At 42.2% G+C, this 24,910-nt stretch overlaps 1 protein-coding gene across 1 annotated transcript in view; it reads right to left on the reverse strand.

Moving 5' to 3' along the window:
* Positions 1–368: 368 nt before the first annotated feature.
* CDYL (chromodomain protein, Y-like) overlaps positions 369–24,910 on the reverse strand; it is a gene marked incomplete at its 5' end in the record, with an annotated part of 94,219 nt that continues 69,677 nt past the window's right edge. Inside the window, 5 exons of the mRNA XM_006768692.2 lie at positions 369–2,004; positions 3,493–3,636; positions 14,109–14,319; positions 19,982–20,154; positions 21,523–21,779. Coding sequence (XP_006768755.2) covers positions 1,846–2,004; positions 3,493–3,636; positions 14,109–14,319; positions 19,982–20,154; positions 21,523–21,779 — 944 coding nt within the window. The remainder of the gene's footprint in view (positions 2,005–3,492; positions 3,637–14,108; positions 14,320–19,981; positions 20,155–21,522; positions 21,780–24,910) is intronic.

Raw genomic sequence — 24,910 nt, forward strand, 5'->3', positions numbered from 1 at the left:
CTATAACTTTCTGTACAAATAGGAAAGTCTCTTAATACTGAATCAAAGATATAAATCACAGGAGCTTATATGGGATACAATATAATTCTAAATATGCAGAACTAGTTAATATATGCTAAAAATATGCATCTTTGAAAAAGAAGCAACAGGATGAGTAACACAAATTTCAGGAAACGAAAATGGCAACCTGGGGAGGGGGATGTGGATGTGACCTGGGAGGACACTGGCCATTTTCTAGTTCCTCCCCAGGAGTAGTTACACAGTGATTTGGTACTCTTTATACTGTAAAAATGTTTTATGCTCCTATTTCACAAAAATACATTCATTGAGAAACTTCAGAAGTAAAGAATTTTGAGAAACATTTAAAATGTGTTAAGAAATATTAGTTTTATTTAACCAGTTTTCACAGCTGAATATTTATTCTATAAAAACTTTACAGATTGTACAGTTTATATATATTTCAAACTACTGAACGAAAAAGTAGGTCCCACAGATGCAAAAATACTGCACCAACCAATCCCAGGTAAAGGCAGGTTTATACACTGTACAGCTCTCCACGCAGCCAGGAGGCGGTCAGTTCTAGTATAAAATTTAAAACTGTACAAAAATAAGGTTTTGATTTTATTTCACTCTTCATACATTCAATATGATTGCAAGCGCAGAAGCCTACCTAATGGCAGGCCTCTGTAATCAGGAATCGGCCCCACTCCTGAGAGCAGTACGCCTGTCTGTTTACGTAGGGCACTCTTGGACACCACACTGTACTCAGTGTATTGTGTAGACATGAACCCGGAGACCAAGAACATTAAACATCGAATATAAGGTAGTTCTTTTTCTTAAAAAGGAGTTTCTGCATTTAATAGTGTGCCAACGTAATTTTAACTTATTAAATAAAATATATTCTAAGTGAAACTAAAAAATACAGTTTATAAACATAAAAATACTTTTTTTGGTGTAATACAGCAATCATATCTGCACATAGAAAACCAAAATTGTATATAAAGTAGCATTTCTCACCCAGCAACAAGAAGCATTGCAGTTATTTTTTCAAAAGGGTCAAAGACACTATTTAAACCCCACTAAGGCTAACTAATAGCTTAGATACCATACTTAGGCGGTTCAGTGAGTCACTAGGACTGCAAAACAAGCTTCCTTCCAGAGACAGTGGTTTCTCCATGTAACTGGGTGAGAACCAGACATATTAAAAGAGAAGGAAAAAGCAACTGATTTTTTTTCAGCATAAATCCTAAGTGTACTTTAGTGTGGGGGCACGTTCATCAGTGGATTTTTCATCAGAAATATCCTAAAAGGTAAGTCTTACTTTTGATTTGGACTTTTCATCTGAGTTACCTGTGCCTTCTTGGAGAAAAAAGCACATCTCAGATCCTTCTATATCTCTATTTGGGGCAGGGGAGATGAGGCTTTCTAGTGCCTCTTTAGAGTCTGTTCTAGAAGGAAAAAAATAAGGAAAACAAACATTCTCCCAGACTTTCCCTGCAACCCCAAACCAGCAAAACACACTTTCTTCTTTATACAGTACAAGCCAAAGATAGCAGAAATTAGAGCTGCAACGAGCAGTCTAGTGCTCACCATTACACTCTCATACTTGTCTGAATATTAGGTATAAAATAATGATGTTTGGACAAAGGAGCTTTGTAATTATTTATTTTAAAGTTACAGTACTTAAAAACTCCTTGATAATAAATAGCTTGGATGTTTCAAGTCCTGCTTCCAAGCGTGAGCTAAGAGTGACCATGTTTCAGGCTGTGAGGATGGATTCAGGCACCTTGGAGCCACAGATATCCTGCTCTTCAATTCCAGTGTCATCAGCAGGCAGCCTGCCAATCAAAACTCATCGATCTTCCTCTGCAAGTATTTCAGCATGGAGTCCATCCCTTGGGCGGAGCCCCAGATCTTCTTCAGCACTTCACACTCCCTCTCATTGGCCTGCTCCAACTCTGTCTTCATGTTGCAGCGTACAAGGGCTTTCGATTCCTCCAGCACCTGGACCAAACAACAGTTAGTTAGCAGGTGTGTGTCTGCAAGCACTGGCTCCACTGCACCCCAAGTTTGTGTGAATAATTATCAAACCTGAGTAATGACCTATCAAAAAAAACCTATCAGCCTAACCGGTTTGGTTCAGTGGATAAAGCATCGGCCTTTGGATTGAAGGGTCCCAGGTTCGAGTCCAGTTAAGGGCATGTACCTTGGTTGCAGGCACATCCCCAGGGGGGTGTGCAGGAGGCAGCTGATTGATGTTTCTCTCTCATGGATGTTTCTAACTCTCTATCTTTCTCTCTTCCTCTCTGTAAAAAAAAATCAATAACGTATAAAAAAAAAAGCTACCAGACATTTCTCACAATATACACCAGGCCTAATATATGTACAAAGTCTATTTTACACTAGATATCAGACACATTCTCAAGGTCAAAACGGTTGTCAAGCTATTTCAAAAGCGAGCTGAACTGCCTACTACTCCCTGCCTCTTCCCGACGCCAAGACCAGCCATGGCCCACGCTGCTGGAGCCCACTCATAACTCTGGTGCTCAAGGGAAATGGGGAGAATGTCTGTTGAGGGGATTTTTAAACTAAAATTTAATTTTAATAATGAGGGCTGTTCATGTTTGGGATAGCTTAGAGCAGCAGTTTTCAACCTTTCTCATCTCATGGCAAACATAAACTATAAAATTCTATAGGTGGCACACCAAAATATATTACATTTTGTTGATTTGACAAAAAAAAGAATTTTAATTCACACTGGACAGCCAATGAAAAATGGCTGTTCTCATTTTTTTATTTTAAGGGCAAAGAGATCAGTGCCCCTGACTAATAGTCAGGTATTGCATGTTTTAAAAATTCTTGTGGCACACTGGTTGAAAATCACTGGCTTAGAGGGAAGTTAGATCAATTAATATCAAATAACATTTCACTTTATGATTTGGCAAGTGCAATTTTGTTAAAAGATTAAATATTATCCAGTACATTTATTAGACAAAACTTAGGTCTACTGTGTGGAAAAAGTGATTATATGAAAGGGCTTTGAAAGCAGTGAGGAGCTATACAAATGTTGTTTTCTGGTAGACTTTTACAGGATTAAAAAAAAATAATCCTCACCCGAGGGCATGCTTATTGATCTTCGAGAGGGAGACAGCAGAGGGAGGGAGAGAGAAACATCAATTGGTCGCCTTCCTGTACTTGCCCTGACTTGGAATCAAACCCTCAACCTTTGGCCAGGGATATAGGGCAGTTTTAAGTTACTAAACTTGAGATTGAAATGCTTTCCTTTAATTCTTGGGCATTTGCAAAGGGAGGACAGGGTAAGCAGACTGAAGCACTGGCATCCATTACGGCTCCCGTCAGTATTTCCCATGAAGGTGGCTGTGCAGGGAGCGCTCAGGGAAATACTGTGAAAAGTCTGATCTCTCTGGAGGAAAAGGTCATGGCACAAAACACACAAAAAGTCACACACTTAAGAGAACAAATTTGACGTACAACTGGATTACACGAGGCAAGCTCCTTAATGCGAACCATGACCTCTTGGGTGAAGGTCCCAGGCCAGAACACCTGCGAGACCAGGCCCTTGCCACATGCCTCCTGCGCTGTCAGCTTACGGCCACTGAGCAACATTTCATTTGCCTGAAAGGAAGAAGAGTTGACACTGATATGAAATATGAAATGTGAAGGGGAGGCAGGCAGAAAAGACCCAACCCAATAACTCATCCCTTAAAAATTCACTCATCCCTTGCACACCCTCCAGGCTGCAACCAACCCTCTCTAGAGCCTGTGCACTGAGCAGAAACCCAGCAAGGCACAGTCCACGACGCGGGCAGGAAGCAACATACCGGTCAGTGAGTTTTCAAAAAAATGAATGTAAAAGGCTTATTTTATGATGTAATACAGGATCAAATAGACAGCCAAGAAATCTAAATTAGAGAAGATCTGTTTGTTAATTTGAAGTCACTGGCTTGTCCCTCTCTGCCTGCCTCCTCCTCCCAATGTGTGCACTCATTTAATACACAAAACAGTTTCCTGGGAAAATGAGGCCCAAGCAAAGCTAGAACATTTGCAATTTTAGGGACGTGAGCACATGCAGGTGGGGAGGTCCTGCAGGGGGATACCTGGGAGGAGACGACCAAGACTGAGAAGTACCCTCAACGACCACCGCCTAGGAAGGTCTGACTATACGCATGACTCAATGGAGGGAGTGAACACTTGGTTTTGTGTGTGTGTGTGTGTGTGTGTGTGTGTGTGTGTGTGTGTGTACACGAAACTGGTTTTAACTTTGTCCTGGATTCTACAGCACTTTTAAGGTCTCATCACAAATTTGCATGAATTTCATTATCACTCTAATGATAGGCTCACAGATGAAGTAAGAAGAAAAGAGGAGAATATCTATCTGACAAAGAAACTGCACAATTCTAATGTCACAATTTCCTATCTTGCATGGTTAACCTTCCTGAAGATTCTGGTGGTCACAAAGAGCTTCTGAGCTCAGGTAAAATGCACTTTTGGTCAGTGTCTTTCTTTTCCAAAAGAAGCAAAATCACTGTTATGAAAAGGCCTTAAAGTATTAAGCGTCTCTCTCAGTTGACAGTACCTGTGTACCTCCTATAAAGGCACCTCGATGGCCAACTGCACGTGAAATGCACAGTTTAGGGCAGCGGTCACCAACCGGTGGTCCACGAGGTCTGAAAGGTTGGTGACTGCTGGTTTAGAGTATGCACACCAGAGCTGGCAGAGCAAATGTGCTGCTGATTCATCACCCATTTCAGTATTGGCAGAGATGCAAAGCAGCTGTAGAACAGGGTCTTCAGAAGGACTGCAAGGTTCTTAACACTCACAACTCACTTTTGTCCCCAAGAGGAGCATGATTTGTGTAAGTCTTGGACAAAGCCGTGAGTGTTTGAAGAGCCTGAAGATGTTCTACAAAACCTCCGAACAGCCTCCTCTCAGCAGAAAGGTCTAAAATAAACAATGGATTTAAAAATCTGACTTAATCTTATTGTTAGCTGTTAAGATCGTTCTTCTGAAGGCAGATCCAAATGCAATGAGAAAGGAAAACTGTTCCTGATGAAATGACTTACTGGGAAGTGCTCTATGGACAGAGAATTTTCCATTCCTTATATGCATTTCTTTTACTATCAACATACTATAAAGACAACAACACAAGTAAATCACTTGGGTTAGTCTGAAGTATGTTTGCAGGACCAACCTGAACTACAGGGTCTTAGCTTGGGTAGGAAACACAAAGGACCTCACTGGCCTGAGTGCACATGGGCAGTGGGAGTGACAAAGAGCAAGGCATCCTTCCTGCATTTCTCCTCCAGCACCTCTAGGGGGCCTCTCTGTTCTCCCAGTCATTTTAAAAGTATTTTTTGCCCACTGGAGGCCAATTTACTGCCCTACTACTATTCTCTCCTGGTCTTTCATTCCCTTTTCTTGATTCTCTCAGGCTTAAAGACAGGCAGCTGGAGCCAACAGCCCATCAGAACCATCCTCTCCTCCAGTGAGAAAGAGCCCACTAACTCCCCACTGGCTGTCAATGGATGTGCAGGACATTTCTGAATCTACCCAAAGGACTGAATGTTGGGACTAACTCAAGGTTGTTAAATGCTTTCTTACCAAAATACAGGTGGTGAGTTGGTTTAAAATATACTTATCAAGTAAAACCATTAGGAAAAATCCCCTTGGTAAGATTAGTAGGATTAAATATACCTAAGTTGAATGGATATGTTCTTATACACTCAATTTCCAATCGTTTTAAAAATTGACTCAATGTGGTCAAAATTCTCCAACTGGTTTAAAAAAGTTATAGTGTAGCTATGCAGACAAATGATAAATGCCGAAGGATAAGAAAGTATTAAGTTGCAGTATAGGTCACATGGGATATGGCATGTGGTACTCTAGTACAGCTATTTTCAACCTCTCTCATCTTGGCACACAAACTAAAATGTTTTTGCCGATCTGGCCAAAATAGGTACACTAGAGTGGTGTGTTTCTTCACCATCCTGGTCAACTGAGCCAGGAATAATACATTAGTTAAAATTTTCCTGGTGTGTTAGCCATGACTGGATTTAAGGCTTGCTCTCTGAATAGATAAATGTCTTACAGGTTGACTGCTTCCTGTTCAAGTTTAGCCAAAAAGATCACATTAAGAAGTATGGTAAGAAAACCTGACTGGCTTGGGTGGGAGGAACCAGGAAGCTTCAAATCTCAAGGAGGCATAATTTGGCAGTGGTTCTGCCACTTACTCCCTCGGACCAGTCTCTAACCTCCTCAAAGGGGAGCTCCCCACTGCAAACTCAGGGCAAGGCTCTCAGAGCCAAGAGCTACCAGGTTTACAATTGGGCGTGTTGTCACCTTTGTGGTTCCCTCAACGGAGGCTCCTCAGCTGTCAGTCACAGGGCCCAACACTTTCCTGAGTGTAAAGGCTCACAGGGGTGGTCCTTGAGACAGGACTGAGCTTTGCAGTGTCTGGCTCAGTGTGGGCACTCCACGAATGTTCCCTGGGCCCAAGGAGGACTCACTGTAGAGCTAACCTACATAGCTGTGACTACAGTCAAGCTCCAAGATCTCTCCCCCTGCAGCAGGTACTACAGAAAAAGGTAGTTTTCCCAGCTTGTTTACCTGCATGTTCTTCTTATCCTGATAATATGATCCCTTTAGCTGTCGTCCTGCAGTTTTTCACATAGCAAGTGAGGAAAACCAAACTTGTTCTAGGCTTGCCTCAGGCTCCTGAAATCACATACACTAAGAGCTCATGAAAGGAACTGTACCATTTGGGTAGCAGTCACTTTCAACAAGAGTTGTCACAATACAACTCACCTCATCAACGTTCACTCATGTTTTGTGTAGAGGTTTTAGTCAACTACTCCAGAAAAAGTGCAGAATTTACACCGAGTGCGGTTGAGGCTCTTTGCTCCAGCTTTATTTAGAGCAGGACTTCTCACGCTGGGCATGAAGATACTCTGGCCAGGTAAAGACACTTCAGTGTGGAGGACGTCCTGTGAGTTGTAGGAAAAACTAGCATCTCCTCTGTTGTGACACCAAGTTCCTAGACATTGTCACATGCCCTCTAGGACTGGAGGGTGGGGCAAATCGCCCTGGCTGGCAACTGCTGCTCAGGTTACACCGGGAGGTCACAGGAGAAGCAAACAATAATGACTTTCAAGACTTGTCCAATGGGGTCAAAGGTGAGGGAGTCAGGAGTAGGCATTCACTTTGTACTACCTTTAAGCTACTTATGAATCTTTCTGAGCTCAGTGGACCCAAGACCGCTATCCCTTAGCAGCATTTGGCCCAAGGGCTCCACTTCCAAGCTACCTTTGCCCAAAATGTGTTCAAATGTCAAGTTTGTTGAATACTTTCCCCATAAAAAAAATGGAGACAACTTGAGGTGAACACTGATATGTCACTCAGAGCCACTGGCCAGGAGCACTGTCAGCAAGCAACTCCCTGCGAGAGCTCTGCAGGCAGCCTCTCCCAGGGGCAGGCCCTTCTTGGGGCTGCTGCATCCAATGGGTGTGGTGAGGGCACCTGGAACAACTGTGATGGCCACATATGCCCCAGAGTCTACCATGGGCTCAGCTAGGGCATCATCCGAACTGCACCACAGCTCACCTTTGCCCTCCACCCTATCCTGTTTCCTCTCGGCCTCGCCAGAGGTTGATACCTAATCCATGTCCTGCTTGCCATAGTCACCTGACCTCTGCTTCCATAGAACTACCTTGTGCCAGGTGGGAGTGGAAGCGGTGATGAAAAGGATTTATTGCTCCCTAGCTGGCTGGCAATGAAGACCTTCTCACAGGTAATGGGATAGTAACTGCTAGTTGCCACTGACACTGAGAGATTCCCGGGTAGCCAGATGGCAGAGAGAGTTGTGACTCACATCCAGACCCAGGACTTATCAGAGTGGCCAAGCTCCATTCAAGGTTGATCAGCCACACACAGAAGGTCTGTTTGGCTATGTGAGGAAGAAAGAGGGAGGATAAACTTGGTATGGGGACTTCTGGGTGGATGCCCCCAAACTCTGAACCCTAGACTCCTCTGAGCCCACATAAACGGCCCACTCATCTCCATTCAGAACAAGTGCTGCCCCCTTGTTTGAAGACAATGCAGAAATCTCTCTTTATAGGACTGCATTACTTCCCTTAAGCCATGCACATCCCCTCTCTTGGCCATCAGGCCTGTAACTCACCTACTGCCCAGAAGAGCTGCATGACAAGAGCTAGAAAGTGCTGGTGGAGCTGGGGGAAGACAAGGGACTGAATTCTGAGTGTTCTTCTTGACCAGGGGGAAAACCACCGGGTTGGACAGGGGAGCTTTCCTGAACTACAAGACTAACATGCTGGCAAGTGCCCCAGGAGAGGCTGTGTGGTCTTGCTGCTGGGAGGGCTTCTAAAGTATGGAGAAAGTAATAAGGGTCCAGGCCAAGTGAAGCTGAAATGCCAGAACCGTTGTGGCTGACAGTGGAGACGGGGGTGGGACACGATGCCATGAGGAGCTTATGGCAATGCCAGAGAGATGATCTCAATGCAGGTCCCTGGGGCTCTGGAGCAAGGCCATGCCTTCTAGCAGAGAAGTATATACCTTTTAAAAAACAGTTCTAGTGTGCACACCACGCCCTGGTAGAGAAAGAGCACCTAGCCATGGGACACCAAGTGAAATGTCCATCATATGCTGAGCTATCAGGCCCATCAAGGTCTACAGGTCAGCCAGGAACAGTGGCAGGTGCACAGCTGGGATCAGGCACAAACACCAGAGAGCATAGGCGAGATGCATAATCAGGTGGCCCAGACCCACAAGTCACGCACCACTGCTGTACCAGTGCCCCGCCCTCAGTTAAGATCCATGGCTGAATGGGGGATTCCCTGCAAACAAGCTTGTTTTATGGGTGGCCTGGCTCAAAAGAACATGGGAGGGGAATGCTCTGAAATGGGGGATATGCCTGGTCATTCGTCTGGTGTAACAGAACTTCATCAGGGTTAGAATCCAGAGTGAGCAGCGTAGTGGTGAACAGTCTGGCTGGCTGGCCAGGGTCCTGGAAAACTGGGGACACAGATGTCTAGGGTAGAGGCATATAGATACGTGACTGGGGAAGGGTATAGACTGCTGGCACGTCAGTGTCCACCAGGGAGCACCCACCACGAAGAGGAACTAAACTACATAAGAAAGGTGACACTAGCCAGTGTTGGTTGTTTGGCCACCCCGGTGCTGGAGCTCAATAGCACGGGCTCTGACTTATCAAGGCTGGTTCAGCTACTGTTGTGGCTGGACATCAAGCCTTCTAGTAGCAGACACCAATGCCAAGCTACCTGCTTGGCATCATTCCTGAGAAAATTAGACAGCCAAGCATAAATTCACTATTTACAGCAAGCATGTCAAACTCGCAGCTGGGGGGCCGCATGCCACATTTCTTTAAATGAGGCATGAGGCCCGCTAGCCAAAGGTTTGACATGCTTGGTACAGGAACAGATGCTTATGGTGGATGTGGGTTTGCTTTCCTGCCTGCAAGTCCTCAGGCGACCTCACTCTGAGGCTCATGGGGTGTCACAGAACACAACGCCAGACCAGAACAGCCTCCTCCCAGCAAAGAAGGTGTGGGAGTGGGTCCTCCGGCGGAGTCACAGTCAACACCTGCAGAAGCTGCCAGTCCTAGGAGCACTGGGATGACCCGCAGTACGAGAGTAGCACCAGCCAGCAGGTGTGCTCCAGGAGGATGGGTACTGTCTTCCAACTCACAGTACACACAATGCAAAGACCTTGATATTGTACCATGTTCACAACAGGAAGAACACAAGCCTGGAGAGAAAGGGTGGAAGTAGGAGTGGCTGCACTTCTGATCCCTCCCAATGATCTATTGAGGGACATTGTGCTTCCTCTCCTCACATCTCTGGGCGCTGCTGGCCCAGAGGGGGCATGCTTTGCTGGCGGACACAACAAGGGTCCCAGAGAACCTGAAGCTCTGACCACTGCCTGATCACTTGATGTCTGAGCCCAGGTCCAGCAGGTGAGGAGGGGATGTGTGGAATCCTGAGGCGCACCAGGAGCCCCTTCCTCCTTCCCTGCCAACTCCAGCTGTGCAGGGCATGATGACCAGGCTTCAGGCCTCTTGGGGACCAGTGACCTACCACCAGGGCAGCACTGAGGCCGGCAGAGGTGGTGAGGGGGGGGTGATTTAATACAGGAAGGGAGAGGATGAGGTGAGGGAGGACTAAGACCAGCTATGGCAGGGCGGCTGCAGTTTGTCCTATTAAGCCCTCTCCTCCTTTACATTCCTTGATTTAAACTATTTAAAACTTTCTATTTTGGGAATAATTTTAGACTTATTGAAAGATTACAAAAGTAGTATAGAGAGTTCTTGTCAACCCATCACCCAGCTCTCCCTTAACATTAACATCTTATATGACATTTTACAGTGACCAAAACCATAAAATTCCCATGATATAATACGATGAATGGAACTACAAATCCTGCGCAAATGTTGCCAGTTTTTCCACTGCTGTCCTTTCTCTGATCAGGATCCCGAGAAGCCACACTGCACTGAGCTGTCAGTTCTTCTTGGCCTCCCCAGTCTGCAAAGGCTTCTCAGTCCTTCAGTGAGTTCTCCGACTGTGGCAGAAGGGTGCTGCTCTGCATCTAGAGACGTGCCACACCTGGACTGCCTGGCACTCCCTGGATGAGACTGAGGCGATGTCATTCTCCGTGCAGCACATGAGGACAAACCACAGCCGACAGGCCTTGTTTCTGGTGAACTTTAATCTCTCAGGAAGGAGGTGTCTGCAGGATTCTCTACTTGAAAGTTACTAATTTTTCTATCGTAAATAATGCGAGGATGCAAATATCCTTCTTCTCATGGTACTTTTACTACCCACTAATTTTAACATCCACATAGTTCTTGCCTACAGCAGTTACCACTGTCTAATCCTCTTCCTCTAAGTCTCCCCCAGGAAGAGAGGACTCTGGAACCTGGAGGAACTGCCCCCTGCAAACTGTTTGAAGAGGCAAATCCAAGGGACAAGAGGCGGGCTGTGGCGCACGCAGAGATGTGCCGCTGAGATCCACCACAGGGAGGTCTTGCTGCCCCAGCTGCTGGCAGTGCCACCAGCAGACATCCATTAGCTCCCGAGGGGACTTCCCCGCTGCAGAGAGCCACCGTCCATGGGCACAGCCCACACTCAGTGATAATGGACATAAAGGAAGCAGCCACTTCGGTCCACTGTGGTACATCTATTAAGAGGCCATATATGCCCCGTGGGATAGCAGAAGCGTTGTTGGGCCGGCTCACAGTTCAATTTCTCCCCCTATCTCTTCCTTGCCCCTTCAATAGGTATTGGCTACTTAACTACACTTAGCATCTGCTTTTGGAGACACTACAGAAATACCTCAGAGACACTGCAGATTGGGTTACAGACCATCGCAATAAAGTGAATATGACAATAAAGCAATTCACATGAGTTTGTTTCCCAATGCATATACAAGTTATGTTCATACCATACTGTAGTCTATTACATGTGCAATAGCAGAAGTCTAGAGACAATGTACATACTTTAATTTAAAAACACTTTATAGCCCTAGCTGGTTTGGCGCAGTGGATAGAGCGTTGGCCTGCGGATTGAAAGGTCCCAGGTTCGATTCCTGTCAAGGGCATGTACCTTGGTTGCGGGCACATCCCCAGTAGGGGGTGTGTAGGAGGCAGCTGATCGATGTTTCTCTCTCATTGATGTTTCTAACTCTATTTCTCTCCCTTCCTCTCTGTAAAAAATCAATAAAATATATATTTAAAAAAAAACAACAAACACTTTATAGCTAGAAAATTCTAACCAGCATCTGAGCCATCAGCAAGTCATTATCTTTGCTGGTGGAGGGTCCTGCTCGGTGTTGACAGCTGCACACCAATCAGGGTGTTGGTTGCTGAACGTGGGGGTGGCTGTGGCAATTTCTTAAAATAAGATGAGACTGAAGTTTGCCACACTGACTGACTCTTCCTTTCATGAATAAACTGACTCTCTGTAGCATGTGATATTACTTGATAGCATTTCCCTAGAGTAGAACGTCTTTCAAAACTGGAGTCAGTCCTCTCAAACCTGCTGCTGCTTCATCAGCGAAGTTTATGTAGTTTTCTACATCCTTTTCTGCCACTCCAACCATTTTCATAGTATCTTCACGAGTAGATTCCATCTTAAAAAAACCACTTTCTTTGCTCATCCATGAGAAGCAACTCCCCATCCATTAAAGCAGCAGTTCTCAACCTGTGGGTCGCGACCCCTTTGGGGGTCGAACAACCCTTTCACGGGGGTGGCCTAAGACCATTGGAAAACACATATATAATTACATATTGTTTTTGTGATTAATCACTATGCTTTAATTATGTTCAATTTGTAACAATGAAATTGGGGGTCACCACAACATGAGGAACTGTATTAAAGGGTCGTGGCATTAGGAAGGTTGAGAACCACTACATTAGAGGTTTATCATGAGTGCAGCACTACAGTCACTTCTTCAGGTTCCACTTCTAACTCTAGTTCTCCTGCTATTTCCACCACATCTGCAGTTACTTCCTCCATGAGGCTTGAACCCCCAAAGTCACCCATGAGGGTTGGAATCAACTCCTTCCAAACTGTTAACGGTGATATTTTAACCTCCTTCCAGGAATGATAAATGATCTAAATGACATCTAGAATGGGAAATCCTTTCTAGAAGGATTTCAATGTACTTTGTATGGCAGCTATAGCCTTACAAAATGTATTCCTTAAATAGTAAGACATGAAAACCAAAATTACTCCTTAGTCTATGGGCTGTAGAATGGCTGTGGTGTTAGCAGGCATGAAAACAACATTAGTTTCACTGTACATCTCTGTCAGAGCTCTTGGTTGACCAGGTGGATTGGCAATGAGCAGTAATATTTTGAAAGAAATCTTTTTTTCTAAGCAGTTGGTCTCAACAGTGGGCTTGAAATATTCAGTAAACCATGTTGTAAATAGATGAGCTGTCATTCAGGCTTTGCTGTTCCACTTACAGAGCACAGGCAGAGTAGATTTAGTATAATTCTTCAGGGCCCAAGGGTTTTTGGGGTGGTAAGTGAACATCGGCTTCAACTGAAAGTTACCAGCTGCATTAGCCCCTCACAAGAGTCAGCCTGTCCTTTGAAGCCAGACATTGACTTCTCCTCTCCAGTTATGAAATCCCTAGACGGCATCTTCCTCCAGCATAAGGCTGTTTCATCCACAATGAAAACCTGCTCAGTGTGGCCACCATCATTAATGATCTTGGCTAATCTTCTGGATAACGTGCTGCAGCTTCTACATCAGCATGTGCTGCTGCACCCTGCACTTCCATGTTATCGAGGCAGCGTCTTTCCTTAAGCCCCAACCTCTGCCGGCTTCAGACTTTTCTTTGGCAGCTTCCTCACCTCTCTCAGTTTCCACAGACTTGAAGAGAGTTAGGGGCTTGCTCTGGATTAGGCTTCGGTGTAAGGGAAAGCCATGGCTTGTTTGATTTTAAAACTTCCTACATATCAGCAATAAGGTTATTTTGCTTTTTTATCAGTTGTATGTTCACTGGAGTAGCATTTTTCATTTCCTTCTAGAACTTTTCCTTTGCATTCATAGCTTGGCTAACTGATGCAAGAGGTCTAGCTTTTGGCCTATCTTGGCTTTCAACACACCTTCCTCACTAAGCTGAATCATTTCTACGTTCTGATTTAAGGTGAGACAAGTGTGACTCGTCCTTTCATGTAGAGTGTAGCTTTTAGGTAATTAGGTATAAAAGACCTTTCCAGTGCAACCTCTGTTGTATGGGTTACAAATTGGGTATTTACTAATAGTGGATGTCAATATTAACTATGTAGAGATATAGATTTCTCACTGAATGAGGTCCTTCTCTAGAAAATGACACTGAACAGTGTCCATAGATGTTCTATAAACCAATATGAAAATGTATGATTTCATGAATTAAAAAATGTAAGTTAATGAACAAGAAATGAATTACAAGTGTATTTGATGAAAAGTCCCCATAGAATGACACCCTGTATATATTAGGAATCCAATAACCAAATTAGATTTCTTCAGGAAGTTTTCTAAAATTATTTTTTAAAACGAGGTACTCACAGATGCTCCTCCCATAATCTTGGGAAACATAACGGTGGAACAGCCATCTGGACTCTGTCCGAAGGTAGTATAGGGTGTTTGAAACCAAGCCTTTTCATTGGCCCAAACCACATCACAAAGAGGCAATATGGATGCTCCTAGTCCAATGGCAGGGCCATTTACTGCTACAATAATAGGCTTCTTAAACTGAATGAAAGTATTCACGAAGTTTCTAAAATGAAAAATAAATGGGGAATTACTCAAAATATTATGTATTTGAGCAACAAAAAAACCCACTATTATGGAATTCAATTTACTAGGATGTAAACTCTATGAAAATTATGAGTTGATATTTGTTGAAGGCTGTCCCTCAGGAGTGTGGCCCATGGATTTATTTGCTGTGTGCTAGAAAGGCTTACTGATATCCGAGCTGCCATGTTGGAAGTGGCTGCTGCAACAGGACCTATCTGAAGATGATCTTACATTTGCAGTGGCTCATGGGCTCTATGACCAGTATGTTTTTTCCCTCAGCCTTCCTTCCCTTTAACACACAAGAAGCCCAATAAACATCATGAGCTTCAGATGACCATTCTAGAAGCTCTCACAGAGAAAACCTAGCACAGGGCATACTATTAACACTGTCCAATGTTGAGCAAAGACTGGAGGATTGTGGTCAGGAACCATGGGGTTGGGATCTGGACTGGATTATGTGATTTTAGACAGCTGATTATTTGGAAACAACATATATTTCCTGAGTTTATATAGGACTAGACTGAGTGCCATTGGGGATATAGAGACAAGAAGCTTATAGGCTGGTTTAAAATATGAGATTCAAACAAGAAGAGCAGAAATCATAGAAACCATTTTGAACTTGACTGTGTGTTGTGGTATACAATTAAAGCAGGATTTCAGAGGAGAGTGAGACTAATGGTAGGATGGCCTTCACAGAGGATGGGATATTTTACAAAACGGAGCCAAAGCTATTTGTAGATTTGTTTTAGGTTCAGGCTGGAATAGTAGGCTGCTTTAGGGTAGGTTGGTGCCATGCCATACTGGGAATGTGCACCTTCTCCACCACTAGAAGCTCTTTTTATGCTCAGAGGTTGATTTTTTGTTCTGCTTTAACATGGGGAAGAGAAGGAAAAATACACACTAAAATAAGTACCCAATAATTCCTTTAAGGCAGTCTTAGTTCCAGATCAGAATCACAGAATTCTAAATTCTAAATCTGACCCCTATCTTTGGGTGTTCTCTACCATTCAGCAATTTAAAAGCTAGAGCATTCTGTTCAGATTATCTCTGAAAATCATGATTTGGCTCCCCACTGACACAGAGGGCCATATATTTTTTAGAGGGCGGGTTGGGGGGGAGGGTGTATGTGTGTGCATGTGTAGAACAGGAAAAAAGGAGGGACTGTATGCAGAATTTGGCAGCTTGTAAGCCTTCTCAAAGGTACCCATAGTCATAGACCTCAGCCTGGTCCCCAAGGTTTGCTGAATCTTTTTCTTGAATGAAAATAAATTCATTCAGCCCTAACCAGTTTGGCTCAGTGGAGAGAGTGTCAGCCTGCGGACTGAAGGGTCCCAGGTTCGATTCCGGTCAATACCTTGCTTGCGGGCACATCCCCAGTAGGGAATGCGCAGGAGGCAGCTGATCGATGTTTCTCTCTCATCGATGTTTTTAACTCTCTATCCCTCTCCCTTCCTCTCTGTAAAAAAATCAATAAAATATATATTTTTAAAAAAAGAAAATAAATTCATTCAAATGAATGAGTTGCACTAAGACTTTTTAAATGAGAGCACCTAAGGCACTGGTAGAAAGATCACATTGGGTTTTACTGATTCAAAGGGAGCCGGGCAATCTTTTAAATAGGTCTGTGAAATAACTGTTGACAATCTACATGAAGATACTTGCATGTCTTTCCACTTTCATTTACCTCATATGAACATCTGGAAACTACGAATGGGATGGTAGATTAACATGGAAAAAATGATCAAAATAGTGTAATAATAAATTCTATAGAGAAATGGTAAAAGGAATTAATTATTCCATGTAGCAGTGTTTTCTCTCTCTACATGTCTGGATAAAAGAAAAAAGGTTCTAAGATAGATATTGCAAAATCAAAGCTTATATTTTTAACAAGCTGGAGAAATATTTTTAGAACTGGATCTCCCACCCCTTGGTGCTGCTTTGTTATTTTTGCTTGGAATGATAACTTAATCTGAAAGCCATAGCTGTTTCTGAGAAGAAGATGAATTCAGCCAGCACCCTCTGGGGTGAAGATATGTTCCCTTTTCAGAGAACACAACCTGGACCTTTGTGAACACATCCTAGAGTGTAAACTCTCGGATGCCAGAGACGAGCATGGTTCTCAGATAAATTGGTTTTGTTTAAAAACACAAAAACAAAACAAAACTTTATCGAGTTGCTTTTCTGTTTAGTATAAACTTCCCAGTCACTATCAGAAGTGGGGATGCGGAGCTGCCTTCAGGGCTGGGGATGAAGCTCCAGGGGTCTGGCATTCAAGGAGAACCTGTTTTCCTTGCTTTTGCAAGTTATTTTAAAACAAAATCAAAATGCATGGATGTTCAAATGTGCTCAGCTCAAATGCAACATATTGAATTTAAAATTCAGTTTCCTTTGAATTATCTGCAAATTGAATTAAAGACTGTGTGGGTATGACAACGAAGGAAATATCATTGGCCACAAATGGAGTTTTAAAAGACTTATAACTAAACAAAATAAAAATTCTATCCATTCTTTTGAAGAACATTTAATACTTCACAGACATACCAAAGAGTTAGAAACTCACATAAACTCACTACTCTAGGAGCACTCAACTCTCTAGGAACTGTTTGAGGGAAATGAGGTCACCAGCTCTGAAGTTTTAGTAGCTCACTGCCCCATCTCAGCTGAGCTCTCCCTTCATAGTGAATATATAGAATAGGGCTGAATGGGGGAGCGGGGGGTTCTAGGGCATGCTCACTCACTGGCCTTGTTCTTTACCCAGGTCTCTGTCTCGCTCTGTGGTGGTAGAAGATGCCCCCGCTCTGGGAAGAGAAGGCTCCTTGGTCTTTCAGTTCCCGAAGATTTCAAAAGCCTAACTTTACAAACGGACTCGTAATAATTTTACCACTAATGTACCAAATATTTTTATTACAATTTATTTGTAAGCTGTTTATCACCAATAATTCTGATAACAGAATTAGCGGCAGCAGATTCCTGACAAAGCTAATGTTTAAATCTAATCTTATTTCCTACTTTTCTCTTGGAAACTTGCTATAATGACATTCTTTGCCCCAAAGTTTTAAGAAATGAAGACAAGATACCACAGAAACAAAAAAATACACATAGCAATAGCTTCGTGTATAGGCTAATTTTATACATATAAAACTTAACTGAAATGCAAATGAGCAAGAGTAAAAGTTAAGTGAATCTGGTGTAACTAATTATTTTTAGGATCCTGCTAGTGTACATTAAGAAAAATTCACAATGACAAAAATATATTCATTTCTTTAAGGAAGACCCAAGTTAAGTTTCCCTAAAGCAGGATTTGACTTTCCCCTAGAATACTGATTCAGTTCTTATGAGGAATGAGGAGAGTGGGAAGGTCAGGAGAAAAAAGTGGGGGAGTGGGTAGTTGATGAAAATAAACATTTAGCATTACCTAGAAGTTTAACAAATAAAATCTCTCTAATCTATCTCTCCTCTGCTTTTTTTAATCCCAACAATATGAGCCTTAGCCTTGACAAGAGCAATTCAACACTGGAGGAATGGGCTGGGATTAGGGTTGAGGCACCAACAAGATTTAGAAATGGCGCACTGGGAAATGCCTGTGGGGTGAAGTGAGCCAGCACTGAGAAGCATTGGCTGGCAAGGTCTATTTTCTTAACACAGCAGATCTCCCCAAATCACAGTATTATGTGTAAAATCAGTGTGCTCTTACAGAAAACATGCGGTCATCATCTAAGACATGTTTTGTACCAGAAAAATAAAAATTAAGTTCACTAGTTCATCCTGAAAAGATAGAATGGACTTAACAATTAGGATTGTCTTAGAGGTACTGACAATCTCTCAAGGAATCACATGGATGGTCAAGCAGTTTAATTTCAAACTGAATAACAAGATGGTCCCATCTAGCATTCTACAAATTTGAAATTATTTAGGAGACTAAAAATAACACTTGAAATGAAAGTATTTTTGAAAAACTACTATATGATAGCCTAAGAAATGGTAATGTTCAAGAAGACTAAGAAATAAACAATGCCCTGTATACATGTATATACCATATGAGAAAACATAATTTTGAAAATCATTAAAAATGTTATAAAAGGCCAAAGTAATGCCCGACGTGTGGAGATCTGTCAGAGAGAGATGCCACACACAACTCCAGACCTACCAAAACAGAAGCGCACTCTACCAATCTTGACATGCACTTCTGAATGGATTAGGGACCACAAAGCTGTGTCCCCAAGGTCACTGCTTAGGGTCTCAGCCACATGAAGCCCAGTAATTATTAAAAGAGGTTCAACGTCAACTCTCCAAATACCTAAGGATTTTAGAGACGACTCAACCAACTTTATTGCCATTTTGCAAATCTGTGACTCTCTAAGTTTTCATCTTTCTGTAAATAACAAAGGGTCCTTAAGGGCTCACTTAGGGACATGTCATTTTAGGGAGGTGTGTGGGGAGCACAATGGTCCTCTTGGTTGGTGACTCGGCTTCATTCACTTTAATCTTCACTCAAGGCTTTATTTATTTTATTATTTATTTATTTATTTGTTTGTTTGTTTATTTGAGGAGACAGACAGACAAACATTGATGTGAGAGAGAAACATGGACGAGTTGTCTCTCATATGCACCTCATCCACGGACCAAACCCGCTACCTAGGTATGTGACTGGTAATCAAACCTTCGAGCTTTTCGTGCATGGAATGCCACTCCAACCAACTGAACCACACCAGCCAGGGCTGGGTTTCATTCACTTTAAATAAATAAGTACATTTCACTATGGAAAATTAGATACTTTAAATACATATAGTAATTAGCATGAGAAATGAGGGACATAAAATATATGTACCTGGACATGCTTATAGCAGAATTATGTGGTTCTAGGAAAAGATTTTTCAACTGTTAAGATATAGTGGAAAAATCCAAAAACAGAAACAGAGAAAATGGAAACATCTAGTCATATTATTAAATGAAAAAAGGAAGTTGTAAAACAACACTGTATAATTCCATTTATTTAACAGAAATAAAAGTAAAGCTTTATTATTTGTGTGTGCGTGTGTGGAATACATATTTAAAAATGTTTAGAAAATGGTTGGGGGAGACATACAAATGAACTGTAGATGGGGGGTGAGATAGAGGAAACTTACTTTTTACTCTATGTTATAATTTTATGTGTCGTTGACACTCAGGATAAATTTGAAAAAGAATGTGTACTGCTTATACTAAAAAAACACACAACAAAACTTTTCGTGTGATATTATGAAACTGGATCATCACAAAGCCTAGACAATTTATTTTAGAGTCAAGCAAATGTAAATTATTATGTGACAGAGAATGCATCTTTATAAGAGGCGAAGACAGAACACACTCATATGACAAATAATGTGGCTATATGCTATTGTACACTCTAATCATTAAATGTTCCCTGAGCACTTCACAGGGTTTGAGCCAGACTCGAAATCAGTTATTTGCTCAAGGCAAGTAGTAACGTATGCCAGGCCCACAGAAAAGATAGATGATTTAATTACTTTTACTACTCGTGTCTCCCAGTGGAAGGAGATATACATTTCATTCACAAGCTTGTTTAAACCTGTCCTATCAGCCATTGGTAACTAAAAGCAAAACACTCAACCCAATGTTTTAAAAATGCCATTCATGCATACCTGATAGCTTCAGCCATTTTAGTGCTTTCTCTTTTTCTGTCATCTGTTAAGCGCCGTATGAAATAAAGAAAGTCGAGACCGCAGCAGAAGACGCTGCCCACTGCGCTGAGCAGCACGAGCTTGCTGTCGTCGGCAGCAGCCGTGCTCAGTGCGCTCTGGACTTCTTTCATTACCTGAAAGTCACCAAAAATTAAAGTGGCAAAGAGTATTTTTGATACAGAATCCTAAAAGCATTTCATTGTGGAATATCTAGATCTACACAAAGTAGATTTACAGCCTAATACTGTTCTCTGTATCTACCACAATTTAAAATAACTCACAAATTTCTTATTTCTGTAACCAAAGATTGGGAATGCTAGCCAGAAAGTATAATTGGAAAGACATGTGAATCTAAGTTACCTTAATATTCTAGTCATTGTGGCTCTCACAAGATAAGGCAAATTACATATTATGTCCACTTGAAACAGCAGTTGACACATTCAACCATTGAAAGAAACCAGTTCAGTTCCCTGGATTTTGTTGTTGTTGCTGAACACCAGCCTGCCATCCTTGAGACAGAAATCCCAATAGTGTGGTGCTTAAGTGCATTAGGTGCTAGGATCTGAGCATGGAGACTGTTAGAAAGGCACAAAATCATTTGGAATCATCTCTGCAGCATTTACAAATAACCAATGAAGGGGCTCTGTAGTCTGAAAATGGACTGGGAACCAGTGCCGAACTGGTTTGTCATGTGACCCTCGCCAGATATACAAACTTGATGCAGTTTGGTTTTCTTGTTTGGGAAAAACTTGACCTCGCTGCTCACAAGTGGAAAACAAGCAATTACCAGAATTTTAAATTTTAAATAAGGTACAATGCAGGTTCAAATACTTCTGATTTTAGATATTACTAGAACCAAAGTTATCTATTTAGGTCAAAGAATTAAACCTTTGCAAGCATTAGTTTCCCTTGATCCTTGAAAACTAACTTTACCAGGTACTACTAGTAGTGAACATGTGTTAAAATTGTTGTAGGTGTTAAGTTCCACTTCCATGCTGAAGATTGACTGGGAATGACGTTAAAATACTCTGAAGGGGTTGAAACCCAGGGTTATTTCAGTCTTGTTACAACAAAGAACCCTTTGAGAATCTGATGATGAGATAAAGAAAAGAATGTGCACACACACATTATACATGTCACTTCAGGGAGGTGGGAATCTCCCAGATGCCCCACACGCCCCCAGGTTAAGAGCTCATAACCTGGAGCACAATTACCACCTCCTCCATTCAGAACTCTGGTTCCTGTCCCAATCCACACCCTTGACAATGAAGATGGAAACTCAACACATGCATACTGTCCCGACTTCACTGCAGTCATGAGGGTTATAAGGACCAAGACTGTCACACTTCACTTGTGCTTCCTACCTCCTGGTGGTTACTATGAAATGGCCCAGAAGGAGAGTTAGAAAAACACACAAAAAAGTGCCAAATTGGCTGAGCAGGCCTGGAAAACAGGGCTTGGAGAAACAGGACGCACAAATCAGCCCAAGGAACATTTCTCACCTCTGGATTTAGTGAGTTATTCTCTGATGATTTTGTTGATAACAAGATGTGGGTGAAGCCATCCTGCTTCCTGACGACAATATCTCTGTATCTGTAGGCACTTTCTGTTTGCCTCACACTGAAACGCAACCGCTTGTCAAAAGGCTGGTCTCTTCTGTCGTCAAGAAATTTCCTTTTCCCGGCTGTCACTCCTGTAACAGATGTCTGTATGTTGGTTGTTCCATTGGCTGTTAATACGTCCATAAACGGAGATGTACCTGCCAAGAGTTTTAAATCACAGTTGTCTGTGATGTCCTGCTACCAATTTCACTCCCAGTGTCATCTTTGAATTAGTTAAAAATGTTCCTTACAAACTCAAAATTTTAACGTTTTAATGCAAGAACATTAAAAATCAGAAACTTTGGAAAGCCTAGTTTTAAGGGCATTTGTTTTCCATCAAAGTCTGACAAGAAAATCACCCTCTTGCTTATTTTGCCTAAAAAAGAAAGATGGGAAGGTATTTGCTGAAAGAAGCAACAATATTTGAGACTTCTGAAGAATGGTATTAAAAGAGAATGGGTCTCATGGATAATACCTATTCCAGGCTTGAGAAGTTGGAAGGAAAAAGGAAACTGATTCAAGAAAATATCTTATTAGAACCAAGATAATCTATCAACTTGTGCAGACACACGATGCAACCACCAATTTATTTTTTTTAAAATATTTTTATTGATTGTTTTAGAGAGAGGAAGGGAGAGGGATAGAGAGAAACATCTATGAGAGAGAAACATAGATCAGCTGCCTCCTGCACGTCTCCTACTGGGGATTGAGTCCGCAAACAAGGTACATGCCCTTGACCAGAACTGAACCCAGGACCCTTCGGTCCGTGGGCTGATGCTCTAGTCACTGAGCCAAACCAGTGAAGGTGCAACCATCCATTTCTGCGGGGCTGCTCTACCAACTGGTGCCATGGCTGCCACTGCAGACCACCAGCCCTAGTGAGGCACTCAAGATACTCAGGAGTCCCTTTGGATGTCCTGGGATGTGACCACTTATGATGCCTGTCCAGGGGCCCTAGCTCTACTACATGTTCTATCACTAAAGACAGCTCTCTTTCCTGCCACCAAAAGTTCCTGCCTGTGTTGTCAGCTCCTCAACGTCAAACCTGGCTGCTGTTTTTCAATCCGTCTTAAAGATATGATCTCCTGAATATAATATTTATTATGATAAAGTCAAGAGTTTTATTTAATACTTTCCTAGGGTTACCAAGAAATGTCAGCGTAAGAATTCTAGTATTAGGTAAATAATTATCCTCCTATTTATATGACCTGTCTACATATTATCTAACCTGGTAATGAGTACACAGAGCCTTTGGGTAGAAGAAAGGGAAGGAAATGTAAGAAAACTGCTTAATAAAATAAGCAATGGAGAAGTTAAGTTCTCTAAGAAGAAGAACATGATAAAATATGAGTTGGAAGCATCTCCTCCAAAGTGAAAGAATAGGCCAAGGCCACCAAAGAAGACTCACAACAGGACATTTAGAGAAGTCAAATCATTTCCGATGTAAAACCACCTGATTTTCATTCAATTGGCACGAGTATTTTGGAAAACTTTTTTAATCAATTCAGTTTGTTTAAAAATTGGAAGAGATTAAAATACATGTAAATAGTTCAAGAGTCTAAAAATGTAAAAAAGACATATGGTGAAAGGCCTCCCATCATCTCCCTGTCCTCTAAGGTGCCATCTACCCAGGACCCTCAGCCCTCCAGTTAGCCACTGTCTGGTTTCCATGTATCCTTGAAATATCTGCGGACCCTAAGGAAAAACAGATCTGATGTGAACCCCAAGCAGAAATGTATATGTTGAAATAAACTTCCAATGATCAACTGAAGGTCCAAATTGTATAAAGAATGAGTCTAGCAGCCATTTGCTGACAGGGGCTCCTCCAATATTCTGTATATTGGGAAAATCCTTAGACTGAACTCTCGGCTTCCCACACTATGCCCTGCTTGTGTAGGCTGTCTGAGTCACCCACTGCAGGGAAGCCCTAGTTTCGTCTTTCTATCAGTGGATTGAAACCTGTTCCGTTCAATCAGAAGTGGACAATGGTATCCTCATTTACTTTTATAACAACCAGTCAGAATTGCACAATTTGGACTAACTGGGAACCTGGTTGGAAACTTTCTTGATAAAAAGTAGCCTCATCCTAACCAGATTTGGTCAGTGGTTAGAGCCTTGGCAGATGGGTCTTGGGTTCGATTACTGGTCAAGGGCACGCACCTCAGCTGCAGGTTTCTCAGCCCAAATAGAGGTGCATGCAGGAGCAACAAATCAATGTGTCTCTCTCATGTCGATGTTTCTTTCTCTCTTGCCCTATCCTACCTCCCTTCCACTCTCTCTGGAAATAAGCGGAAAAAATATCCTCCAGTGAGGACAGAAAAAAAGGGCAGCCTCCCCTCTGTCTCAGTGGAGTGCACTTTCAGTTTGCACTGGATGCTGTATTTTCCCAGTTTGCAAACTGTTTCTCCTGAAAAATAAAATAAAATAAAATAAAATAAAATAAAAAGAAGTCTCCCCTTTCCTGCACCTCTTGGGGAATTTTGGTTTACAGTATATGCAAGCAAGTAAGAATATAAATATTTCTACTTCAACCCTCCTTTAAAAAATACAAATGGTAGTATACCAGACATAGTGTTTTGTCATATCTTGTTTTTATTCAATTGCTTTATCTTAGAAATTGTTGTCTATCAGGCCAGTTTTCTTATTCTTTTCTAAAGCTGCACAGCAGTCCACTGAATAAATGTACTATAATTCATTTTACTAACCCACAGGGCAACATACACTAATATCCAACAATTTTTTGATATTTCAAACAATACTGTGACACATAACCTTGGCTTATGTCATCCCAATGCTGGAAAATCTACAGATACGTTTCTGAAGGATTTGTAACCTAAAGTATGTCTAACTGAAAGAGCATTTAATAAGCTGTTACCAGTAAGACAAGTTGAATCCTTCTGAGGACCCTTTCTCTTTCGGTTAACCTTCCACCTCTCCGGTATCAGATCATTCCCCATTGTGTTCAAAAATGTCCTCCAATCTTTTCTACTCTAGATATCCCCTCTAATCTGCTCTTCTCAGCACTACCTTCTACTCACATGTCCATTACAGCTTAACTTGGTCTATATTTGCTGTCTCCACTTTCACCTCTGTCCATCATTCCTCAACCCACTCCAATTCGAAGCTGGAGTTGACATGACCAGACAACTTCTTGGGAACAGAGAAATGGATCATGGATGATTATGAACTACAGAACCTAGTGCACAGGAGACAGGGATACTAATAGGAGAATTTGATGTAGCTGAAGAAGGATGAGAGGAAGATAAATTAGATTTTATTCGGGTGAAGT

The sequence above is a fragment of the Myotis davidii genome, unplaced genomic scaffold, assembly GCF_000327345.1.
Source record: "Myotis davidii unplaced genomic scaffold, ASM32734v1 scaffold623, whole genome shotgun sequence".
Classification (NCBI taxonomy): domain Eukaryota; kingdom Metazoa; phylum Chordata; class Mammalia; order Chiroptera; family Vespertilionidae; genus Myotis; species Myotis davidii.